The sequence below is a fragment of the Embiotoca jacksoni genome, unplaced genomic scaffold (assembly GCF_022577435.1).
Source record: "Embiotoca jacksoni isolate LCO1_2020_lvr unplaced genomic scaffold, fEmbJac1.0.p SCAF_33, whole genome shotgun sequence".
Classification (NCBI taxonomy): domain Eukaryota; kingdom Metazoa; phylum Chordata; class Actinopteri; family Embiotocidae; genus Embiotoca; species Embiotoca jacksoni.
Window position 1 is genome coordinate 2,998,339 of NW_027185385.1, and position 12,667 is coordinate 3,011,005.

The 12,667-nt window shown below is 39.8% G+C and overlaps 1 protein-coding gene across 2 annotated transcripts in view; it reads left to right on the plus strand.

Annotated features, from left to right (window-relative positions):
* Nucleotides 1–12,667, plus strand: part of pknox2 (pbx/knotted 1 homeobox 2) — a 101,766-nt gene that overhangs the window by 61,795 nt on the left and 27,304 nt on the right. Inside the window, exons 3-5 of one of the 2 annotated variants that reach the window (XM_069165050.1) lie at nt 4,391–4,497; nt 8,168–8,304; nt 9,084–9,095. In XM_069165050.1, the coding sequence (XP_069021151.1) occupies nt 4,411–4,497; nt 8,168–8,304; nt 9,084–9,095 (236 nt within the window). In that variant the 5' untranslated portion in view covers nt 4,391–4,410. The remainder of the gene's footprint in view (nt 1–4,390; nt 4,498–8,167; nt 8,305–9,083; nt 9,096–12,667) is intronic. The other variant, XM_069165052.1, reaches the window with a different exon arrangement.

Below are 12,667 nucleotides of genomic sequence, written 5' to 3' on the forward strand. Positions count from 1 at the left end.
CTGTGCGCTGAACTCATTAAGTTAACAGTAGTAGATATGATTAAAAAAAAAAAAAAAGCAAAGACCTCAGAACAAAACGGAAACCCACCCAGAGCACAAAGTATTAGATTGACATCCATGACATTTTGTAAAAACTTGAATGTTTCCCTCATCATTAATTGTAAACTTTGGTGATTTCTTGAAATGGTACTGAGCTGATTTAACATTGCAGTCTTACAACATTGTCAGACCCATTATATCTTTTTATTTTACCAATAAAATCTATGTAGCACATCCAGATATATTTATATTTCCTCAAAAACGTGTAAACTGTAAATGTTTTTTTTCTCTTCCAGTTATGCAGATACAATTATCCGGTGTCAGGAAATCCTACATTATAAAGTTCTCAATTTCTATGGTGAAGGAAATATACTAGCAGCTATGGCTTATGTCTCCCCCCCACCTCCCACCCCCACCTACACACACACACACACACACACACACACACACACACACACACACACACACACACACCACACACACACACACACACACACACACACACACACACACACACACCTATAGTGGAAACCTGACTGCAGCCCAGGCCTGTCAATCAAACCTGATGAGGCCTGATTTCTATTTAATCCTGGAATTATTTTCGGAATGACTTCCAGAAACACAACTGAAGGAGTGAATTTAGCTTATGACACCATAATGACTTGTGGAAAAGTTTTTTTTTATTTTTTTTTAATTAATTTTGTATTTCAGAGAAAAGCTAATGCTTTTTAAATAAGAGTCTATTGAAGACATAAAGTCCGAGGACTTACTTTTAAAACATTTTCATCTCGGGGCATCATTACTTTAAACATATGACCTCATATGCCTGAAAAACTAAAGACATTTCCATCGGCCTCAGTTGTATCCTAACAAACCTTTAGTATGTTAGGACATGGTTAACGGGGTAAAACTTCTTTCTCTCCGACAGTCATCAACCAGCTTGATTGGAGACTGAGTTGACTCGTGCTTCGCAGTGCGTTTAAAAAACAGACCATCACATCCTCAGTCAAACAGCCAACTCAGCAGAAAGCTTATTTTCTGTTTACTGGAGGACTCCTCACTCTATCTGTTCTCCACATCTCGTGCGACTGTCAGCCCCGGCACCTCCGTTCACTGCTTTGCTGTGAAGTGTTGATAATTCAACATGAGAACATCACATCTTTGTCTACCTCATGTCGGCTTTTATTAATGAACCGGTGCTGTAGCCCTGCCAGGTCACAGTTTGGAGTACAATATATTTTTTGTGTCTTTCCTTTTCACCACCTCGGTCTGGTGCAGGAAGCATTCCCTCCCCATGTTTGATAGAAGTTGAACACTGTATAATAGATTCACCTTCATACCAAAGCAGACAAGAAAAGGCTTCGTACATAGTTGAAGTGTGGAGGCCACAGGCAGTGATCACATCACATGTGACCAGATATGAATTTTTATTCCAATGCCGGAGGTAACCAGGGTGAAACTGCAGCTACGCTACTGACTAACCTTACATCAATACAGCAGAAGCCCATTCTATGCCTGAGAATTGTTGGAAAATTGAATGCTGAATGGAAGTGTTTCTCACTACACAGAACCCGATGAAAGAGTGCGACTGCCTCCAATCCAAAGTCACAAAACCCTTTGATGTTTGTTGGAATAATTTTATGCCTACTTCTCATTTTCCATTTTATGCTTGCTTTTGAATTTTGATTGCGACTACAGGCAGTTTTCAATTGATATGCATTATGAACTCTATAATAATTCAAAGGCCTTTGTTGAGGAACAAACATGTCATTTGTCCTCAAAATGAATTTTACAACTTATTGTGTAACTGAACACCTTTGGTGAGTTCAGAGAAAGTATTTGCCAGACAGTTATTGACTGCTGCATTTCTACTTTCAGATTCATGAGGGACGTTTTTTGCTGTATTGAAATCAACTCTCTTGTTTGTTGGTGTTTTTTTTTGCAGTTTTCTTGTCATTTCTTTTCGGTACATTCACGCCTCAGCAGCCACGGTATGGCATGTGTTTACGCACACGTTATATGTCTCTGGGTGTATTTACAGTTGCATGATTGCCTGCTCAAATTTGCCGTTTGGTGGCTTGTTCCTTCGAGGGATGGCGAAACTTGAGAGGCCGCCTAAAATACTGTGCGGTAATTGGAATTGCTTTATCTTCAGTCTCATCAATTAATGTGCAATTTTCCATTTAATCACTAACACGCTTGCTGCATTTGCAATTAAAATGAGAACTGATAACAGAGAAGATGCCTTTCAGCTGATACCAGTTGGAATGAGAACAGAAACCAAAAGACGTAATCAGTACACAAAATGACTCGCACAGACATGTGCATGGCACACAAACAAGTGTGAACACACGCAGCGCAAACAGTCATGCTCATATAGTGCTACACTAAATACATACACATTCATGCACAGCACACACAAGAACAGTATGATATGATACAACATGCAGCTTTGCAGCTAAAACCCCAAATTAGAAACCAAACCACCATTTTACATCAGAATGTTGGCAGCAGCGGAGGATTCAGATGCCACTCAGACGTAAAAGGGTCTCTGCCAGTTATCTTGTCTCTGACTTTTCCATTCAGAGACATTGGCAGGGTCTGGGTCTCAGTGGGTGATGAGCTCGGTGGCGGAGAACGTCTGTCATGTATTGTCCCGAATCAGGGGGGGGAGAGAAGAGATGGTCGCATCACTTCCTGTCTGGCTGCAGAAACCTAAAAAACGAGCTAGAAAGAGTCTTTTTATTTGAGGAGTACTGGGCTCAACACATACAGATGCTAGAGAGGAGGCTCTAAGGGGAGCCGGAGCAGGAGCTTGATAGTGCTGGATGCAGCACTGCTGTGTAATGCTGCTGTAAATGTGTTCACTCGTCAGAATTAAAAATGCAATCTCAGTCTCCTACTTAGTGTGTCTCATTGTCTCTCATGGTATACCTATACGTGATATTCCTTTTGTAGTATATCCGACATCCTTGCGTGGTGCTCTTGTGAAGCATATTATGTGATTATCATAGTTCTTTTTCATCAGGCCGTAACCTCACAGTCACATACTGCAAATCCTCAGCTTTAGCGGTCAGGCGGATTTACTGCACATTTTTATTTCCTGGGGCAGTAGCTCTTAACGGATGTTGCAAACAGTGCAGAGATTTTGCTCAGATGTTCCAGTTCCATTTCACTAGCTTATAATCAAGAGCTTTCCTGCAGGTCAATATCATTCAGTCCAAGTGCACCGGTCCATTGTAATTGCTGCCTGCCTTTCATGACCACACAAGGCTTTTTGTGGCATTATAAGGCATTTTTCCAATAACTCCAGTGGTTCGGTGTATCTCGCAGACATTTGGACTCCAAAGAAATGTTGATTTGATGGTCCGCATCGGCGTTTCTGTATCAATCGAATTATAGATCAGGGCTTCAGATTATTTTTGATATTGGTTGAAAACAGTAACATATGAGAAAAGGATCCAAGTTTACCCACATATTTCTCCAAACAGTCTTTTCTGTTCCTCCGCGGGTCACATTTACAGGCTGTATATGCACATAGGTTATGTGTAGCTTCAGGTTGGAGATCCAGCTGGGCCTACCTATAGTAAGCAGCAGTGGTCGGCGGTGTGTGTGTGTGTGTGTGTGTGTGTGTGTGTGTGTGTGTGTGTGTGTGTGTGTGTGTGTGTGTGTGTATGTGTGTGTGTAATGTAATCCCGAACCAATTAGCTGCTTTAGTGGGGGTGGGGGTGATGGTTACTGCGGAGTTCCACAGGGTACGGCCCTCAGCCCGGTGGGGTCCCGGCCAATAGCAATTAGCCCACCAACAAGAGCCCTAATTAGCCCTCTTGATTGACCTGGTTACAGCGTAACAACAACACTAGCAGCTGACATATCGAGTCGACCAAGGTGATTCCACTATGATGCGTTGCTTTAAAGCCCCCTGTAATTAGTAAACAAGCATAGCTCTCTGTAATTGGTAAACAAGTAGCCGGGTTTGTTTGTGGTGTCATTATGAACCTGCTGCTATGTAAAGTATTTCTGTAAAGGACTCCATGATTGAGTTTGTGCTGCTTTGTTTTCTTTCTGCTTGGTAGCATTGTTACATCACTCAGTATTAATATATCATCCTGCCTGTTTCTGTCAGGAACACATACAGAGGCAGACTGAGAGGAGATAGAGCAAAGAAATGAATTAGTAGGTGGAGAAGGGAGAAGATGAGTGAGATGCTGTGTGAGAATCCCATCTCCTATTATTTAATCATAGCAGCACCTGGTGGCTGCTGCTGTAATAGAATTCACAATCACTGCTTGCACTGGATTTATGTTCTTTACTTTATTTTTATTTTTTTTATCTTCTGTGTCTTTCCCAGTCTCAATGTGAAGCTGTCCCATGATGCAACATGCGTCCCCAGCACCTGCAGTGACAATGATGGCCACCCAGAGCGTTCCTCCACCATCGTACCAGGAGAGCCAACAGGTTAGAGTCCCACCTTACACACTCAACATATGCTTATAAAGGAACAGTCACAGTGTGTGAAGCTGATCAAACAATAATAAGTCATTGTTTAGGGTCTGTAAACACAACATTAGGTTAAGTACAATTAAGTTACAATGATGTCATGATAGAAAATCTAAAAGTGAAAATGACTATTAACAATAATATGAAATGTTACCAAAGATTACAGTAAGTGATCACCACAAATACAAAGTCTATATAGGTACATTTATCATAATTCAACTGCTTATCATAGTTTTGCAGGTTTATTAAAATGATTTTTTTTATGACTTTGAAGTACATATTATAATTAAGACATGAATGCAGGAGCGATGCAGAGTATATATCAAGGTGGGAGAATAAGAGGTCAAGTCCCAATCTGCTGTGTTCAGCACAACATGTGACGCTGCCCACAGGTCAGTGTAATGAATGTGCTGCAGCCTCGCTGCGGTTGGACCAGACTTTTTGTCTTCCGCCGCGGACCATCCAGCAGAGGTGAAGTAGAGCAGGTTCATCCGACCAGTGAACCCTCCTCCTTGTCCACACCACCTCTGTCTGCTCTCGCCCAGAGGATTAGTGCCAGGGGAGAGCTCCCGAGCTGCAGCCTGCGCGCTCGGCAAATGCAAATGAGAGCTAGTTAAGTGTGAAGAAGCTAATTTATTTCCCATTTGGAGCTGGGATTAAGACTTGAAGCTTCCTCACACCCCACCCTGACTCAAAAAAAAAGAAGTGGGTGGGGGATGTTCGACTCATTTTCTCAAGAAGAATGAATGACAGAGAGGAAAGTGGGGTAAAGGATGAAGAAGGCGATGCGTCATGTTTGTACAACATGTCACTGTCCTGCCCGGCCCACAGTACCAATACACCCAAAAAAAACATAAACACATCCTCCAGGGATTTCCATCAAAGGTCCGGTGGTCCTTCACAGTGAAACAATATGGTGTGGAAAGTACAGCAGTACGTAGATCAAAGTAAAAGTTTGACAGTTGCTGTTCAGCTTCTTATTACATATGAAATACAATCCATCTATGACCTGTGCGTGCGTTAACAGCTTCATCACGAGGCTTCTGACCCGTCAAGCCGCGATGACTAATTTTAGCTTCTTCCTCATTTGTAGTCTGACAGCATCAGATGCATGTTGCATGTTATTGCTTAGAATGGTGATTAAAAAATTACTTTGACGTCATGAACAGCTGCGTGCACATGACAAGAAGCAGAAGAGATCCATGCAGTAATTTTACATAATTGATAAACATGTTAATGGATGTCGGGGACCAGGTAACGGTGACTGAAGGGTTTAGTTGTCAGGTTTTTACCAGGCGACTTTAAAACACATTTATGTTTTTTATGTTTATTTCAGTCAATTTTATTGTGATGTCATCTGTTAGTCTGTCTGTCTGTCTTCCACATACAGTGCATCCGGAAAGTATTCACAGCGCTTCACTTTTTCCACATTTTGTTATGTTACAGCCTTATTCCAAAATGGATTAAATTCATTTTTTCCCTCAAAATTCTACACACAATATCCCATAATGATAACGTGAAAATAGTTTGTTTGAAATTTTTGCAAATCTATTGAAAATAAAGAAGGAAAATATAACGTGCATAAGTATTCACAGCCTTTGCTCAATACTTTGTTGAAGCACCTTTGGCAGAAATTACAGCCTCAAGTCTTTTTGAGTATGATGCTATAAGCTTGGCTCCTATTCTTGGGCAGTTTCTCCCGTTCTTCTTTGCAGGACCTCTCAAGCTCCATCAGGTTGGATGGGGAGCGTCGGTGCACAGACATTTTCAGATCTCTCCAGAGATGTTCAATCTGGTTCAAGTCTGGGCTCTGCCTGGGCCTCTCAAAGACATTCACAGAGTTGTCCCGAAGCCATTCCTTTGTTATCTTGGCTGTGTGCTTCGGGTCGTTGTCCTGTTGGAAGATGAACCTTCGCCCCAGTCTGAGGTCCAGAGCGCTCTGGAGAAGGTTTTCATCAAGGATGTCTCTGTACATTGCTGCATTCATCTTTCCCTCCATCCTGACTAGTCTCCCAGTTCCTGCCACTGAAAAACATCCCCACAGCATGATGCTGCCACCACCATGCTTCACCGTAGAGATGGTATTGGTCAGGTGATGAGCGGTGCCTGGTTTCCTCCAAACATGACGCTTGGCATTCAGGCCAAAGAGTTCAATCTTTGTTTCATCGGACCAGAGAATTTAGTTTCTCATGGACTGACAGTCCTTCAGGTGCCTTTTGGTAAACTCCAGGTGGGCTGTCATGAGCCTTTTACTGAGGAGTGTCTTCCGTCTGGCCACTCTACCATACAGGCCTGCTTGGTGGAGTGCTGCAGAGATGGTTGTCCTTCTGGAAGGTTCTCCTCTCTTCACAGAGCAACGTTGGAGCTCTGTCAGAGTGACCATCGGGTTCTTGGTCACCTCCCTGACTAAGGCCCTTCTCCCCCGATCGCTCAGTTTGGCCGGGCGGCCGACTCTAGGAAGAGTCCTGGTGGTTCCAAACTTCTTCCATTTACAGATGATGGAGGCCGCTGTGCTCATTGGGACCTTCAATGCTGCAGAAATGTTTCTGTACCCTTCCCCAGATCTGTGCCTCCATACAATCCTGTCTCGGAGGTCTACAGACAATTCTTTGGACTTCATGTCTTGGTTTGTGCTCTGACATGTCAACTGTGGGACCTTATAGAGACGGTGTGTGTCTTTCCAAATCATGTCCAATCAACTAAATTTACCAGGTGGACTCCAATCAAGTTGTAGAAACATCTCAAGGATGATCAGTGGAAACAGGATGCACCTGAGCTCAATTTTGAGTGTCATGGCAAAGGCTGTGAATACTTATGTACATGTGATTTTTTTGTTTTGTTTTTGATTTTTAATAGATTTGCAAAAATTTCAAAAAAATGTATTTCACATTGTCATTATGGGGTATTGTGTGTAGAATTTTGAGGGAAAAAATTAATTTAATCCATTTTGGAATAAGGCTGTAATATAACAAAATGTGGAAAAAGTGAAGCGCTGTGAATACTTTCCGGATGCACTGTAGATCCGAACTGAAATATGAAAACAGCCAGGGGAGCCAGACTTTTCCTCTTTCCTCCTAACCTTTGTGCTTTTCAGTGACATGTCCCAACTTCTAATACATGAATTGCTATTACATTTAGATACACATAGTCATTGTCCCCAAATGATCAACGAAATTAAACTTTGACCTCTCATCTAGCGCCATCATCAGGTCTAAATTTGACTCTTCCATACTCAGATTTATGTGAAATTACCTACGAAACCAACGTCATTCCCATCAGCATGTTGAGGTAGATGCACGGACCGTTTAATAAGATTTGATGTAGCTTCCGACCAAAATCCGAACTTGGTGCTTCAGAACCAGTGGGTGACATCCCAGTTGGTTACTGCTTGGTAATTAGCAAATGTTAGCATGCTAAAATGGTAAACTAAGAGGGTAACCATTACACCTGCTAAGCAGCATTTAGGTCAAAGCTTTAGTGTAACTAAGTTCAGCATCAATGAGTTTCTTGCAGGGCTGAAGACTTGTACTCATCTCTGTTACTGGAAAGGAACCAACATATCTATTTCAAACATGAATGCTTTAATACAATCTTACAAGTAATATCATGGTATTTTTTGTGTCCCCAGATGACGGGCACCAATCAGCAGAACACCAAGACCCCACAGGTCCATATCCCAGCAGCCTCTGCAACAGGAAATACCCCTGTCAGTGTGACCCTTGACCCCCAGGCCCAGCTTGAGTCTGACAAGAGGGCCGTTTACAGGTTGGTTTGAGGTCTTTGTTCTAATATGCAACAATCTTGAGTGAATGTTAAAGCATGTTTTAGCATACTTATCACAAGCGGTGATGCAGCATTTTGTTTTTCAACTGTTAAAACTTTTCAAACAGCCATATTTTAAAAAAAAAATAAAAATAAAAATAAAAATAAAAAAAAAACGGTTGAATTTCCTTCACTTGTGCTTCAAAAATCAAATTTTTCTCCAGCCCCATGCTGGCTTCAAGAAATTGCATTAAATTGACCTGATTTGCTCCTCACTGATGAAGGCCACAGGCACTACTGTTGTTTTTAATATGTTCTCTTAAACTAGCCATGACATAAAAGCTTTTGAAATCACACTTGAAGGGTGCTTCTTTCAATTTTCACTCCATGTCATTCATAAACCAAAGAGCACCTTCAGTAAATGCTTTCAGTCATCAAAGGCGGCTCGGTTTCCTCCTCTTTGAATTGACTAAATAAGTATTTAATACAGCAGCAATTCTGTATATTGGGATTGGCTCTAGCCTCTTATGATTATTATACTGAACCAATGAAGGAATGAATCCCAGTCGTTGTTTTGAGTTATAAAAACCAAAGAGGACTAAAAGAAACCGAAAAGGGCACACAAATAAAAAAACAAAACATCTTTAAACTACTCAAGATTTAAATGCTGTCAGAAATGATGTATACGTTTCATTGGGGAAGCAGAATCATTTTGTGTGAGGTTTTAGGATGATCCAGACTAAAATTGTAAAACATAATTTATTTCTCTTTCATGCCAACAGTCATTTTCAAAGGTAAGCATCACTCTTTAGATAGTAGAGAGCATTTTGTGGAAACTACTAGTTTGCAAATAGATGTTGGTTTTGGTAACGTCTCCACACAGAAATGAACCACACTGACTGACTGACAAACAACATTTATCATTGTTGTTATGTAATTTTCAGGTCCTGTGTTTTACAGCAAATTTTCTTAAAGTTGTACACATAATTTTCAAAAAAGTTTCTGTTATTTAGCTGAAATTATTTGGATATTTGCAAAAAAGTCTTATACAGTTTAGTGCAGTAATTATTTTCCTACTTAATCTGGATTATTCCTGATTTTGCAGTACAACGGTAAATATTCATTTAACTGACATGAACTGACTGCACATTGCATTCTTACCTTTTCAGCTTCAGTGGAAATTCTTTAGTTTGTGGTTTCAAATGATCTGATCATCAACAAATCAAACTCAAATCTCACACAAATTTCTCTCACTCAACACTTACATTACTAACATTTTTCTTCCAAATTTGTATAATCATTACCTGGTAAATAAAGGGATTTAATGTCACTCATTAATTAGTATTTTTTTGTTTTTTTTGGAACCCCCCCACTGATATTCATGTCAGTTTTATAACTATTTTTGTATTTATGTAATTTAAAATTTACAAGATTTGTGGGTGCTCCATTTCACAAATATTTCTAAATATTATTTGGCATCTTTCCTCTTTCTTTGATAGCTGCAGTGGTGATAGAAAGGAAGTGTAGCCAGAGATTGGGCAGTTGTGTGCATGTGCAAACAGCTACTGTATGTGCACCTGAACTGTTAAGCTACTGTGGCACCTGCCTTTTTCTTGTTATAATTACCAACTTCTGTCTGCTTTGTTGGAAATATCCTCAAAATTTAACCAGTAAATTCCCACTCCAGTTAAAACAATGGAAAAGATTATATAGGAATTCTGTCAAATATTTTTTTTTTGATGCAAATGCAGTTTTGTTAATTCAACTTAAAATGTCACATTTTTATTTTCAGACCACATTAGGACTAATGAACACGAATTTGTCTCACCTAAACAATTTGTCTTGAAATGAGTTGAATAATTAATCTGACAGTTCTCTAATCATATAATTCAGGCAACAAGCAAAATATTAACACCATATATACCAGGCTGCATTGTTAGAGTTAAAATCGCAAATTACTTTTCTTTTTGTAGTTTGAAGAAAACATTGTTGTTGTTTCTTTTCAGAACAATTCTACAAGTAACTATAACAAAATAATTTAGTTTCTACCTCCGACTTCTGTCCCGGAGAGAAGCTGGCAGGTTGTCCGCATACAGAGAAAATGTAAACGGAAATCAAGCAGACCAACAAATGGTACGGAAGGTGAACATACTTAAAATGATTAAAAAAAAAAAATAGTCAATGTTTATGTCGTGTTTATTGATTAAACCTTTATCTATTTATTTGATTTCTGTTTTGTTTGGAGAAAACAAGTAAACAACATTACCGGTATAATTATTCTAGTTAATTGAGTAATTGTTAATGCATGTTACTAGGAAACTTCACCGTACATCACGTACATCCGCGGCAGTAGCCACATTGACAGGTTTATGTATTTTTACCAGAACAGGAGATACCATCATTATTTGTTTGTTTGCTTGCTGAACTGGTAAAATAATGATTGCCTGGACAATTAACATTTTTTTCTTGTAAAAGACTCTTCGTTGGTTTCTCATCATTTGAATTTGATTTTTTTTATTTATTTATTTTTTAATATAGTTCAGTCATCACCACAATATAGACCTACTCTGTAGGAAATAAACTGAAGAAAAAAACAAGACCCATAAAATAAAATGTCACCAGATAACTCCATCGAAACCATCCCTGTAATTCAGAGGTCATTTTTAAAATAATCTTTTTTTTTTTTTTATCTCCAAAACGTTCAGTGCATCTCCTGTAATGTGTTACACAGTGGTTAGTCTGAATAATTGTACCAAATTTTATTTAGCTATTAATTAACAGTAATTCCTGATTTAAAAGATTGTGAAATGTTGTCTGATTGTTAACTATAGACAATGTTTTTCCTTTTTTCCTACTTTGTCAGCCTTATTTTAGGATGTTTACAAATCACCCTACAGAATTTTGCTCAAAATCTCTTGCATTTTATTTAGTGTGTAGAAGCCCTTGAAGGCACCACTTTATTAGGTGTAGAAAATAAGAAAGAAAATCACTACTGGAAATCCAAAACACCAGTCGAAAACTTGAAAAAAAACCACACCTCCCTCCTCCCTCAGCTCATCGCTAGAATATTAATGCACCCTTATAATGAGCTTGTATTATCTATTTATGAAGTAAATTATTCAAAAAATACAGACATTTTTAATCGAGCCCGGCGATCTCCTGATACAGGCAGAACACCAACATCTTGATTTGTTGAGTTAAATGAGATGGAGGCTGCCCTGCTCGGCCTGGCGCAGCCCGTCCTGCACCGGTGACACTGCAGACTGTGTCAGGCCGTCTGTCCCGGCTCCTCCGGTCCCACCCGCGGGTATCCGCTGCTGCTGTCTGAGGAGGTGCGAGCCCCCACACTCAGACCTGAGGCGAGTCACTGTAAAGTCTTTAGCGGTCCCTCTGAGATACAGGGCTGCCTTTGATGTGAGCAGCCATGTTTGGAGCTGCTGCGGGTGGTGGTGATGGTGGAGGAGTCAGCCCCTTTTCCTCTTCCACTCGGGGCTTTCCTCCTCTTCTTCTCTTCTTCTCCACAACACACACACAGGAGAAACTTAGACTGGCAACAAAACAGAACAACAATGTGTGTAGCTCTGACATATAGACCTTGTTATTTTTAAGTTTATTTAAATGTGGTCTCATCTTTCCAGCTCTCTTGTTGTGTTCTACAGAGAATTCATTAATGCTAATAATGCTAATGTACTTGGTAAGACCTGGGATCTGTGTATCCATTCTTAGGCATGTTAATTAATGTAAAACAGTTTTTAACATGCACAGTAAGAGTAGAAGGTGCACAGCCATACACATGTGAATGACTCACGAGTTGTATTGCCTAAGTTGCACTGACTGACTAGATTAGAGAAATAGTGCATGTCTTGGGAAAAGCTAATTTACTCACTGAGCGTGAGGTATGTCACCCTAATGCCTCAGTGTTTAGTGTGGAGATGGAGTCAAAGCATGGTTAGCTTAGCTTAGCACAAAGACTGAAAGCAGGGGAAAACATCGAACCTTTCTCTGGCCAGAGACGGCTGAAATACATCAAAATCTGACTAGTTAACATGTTTCTTATTAGTGTACACAAAAGTATGAAAATAACGTACAGCAGTGGCAAATAGCAGCCTGCTTGTGGTATTGGCCTTGCTTTCTGGTTGCATCAAAACCTTTGCCTGCTTTTTTTAAAAAATAAACTGAAATTGTAGTAATATAAAAACGCACCACTTGTGAATCCCAATAAACACGACCTTGCATTGTCTTTACAAATATTATTCTCTCAACTACGACAATCTGTAATATTAAACTTTTATTCATACTATAATTACAATATTTATGTCAATCATTGCTCAAATGTGAAACGAGGCATTTCAATTCCAGCTTTTGT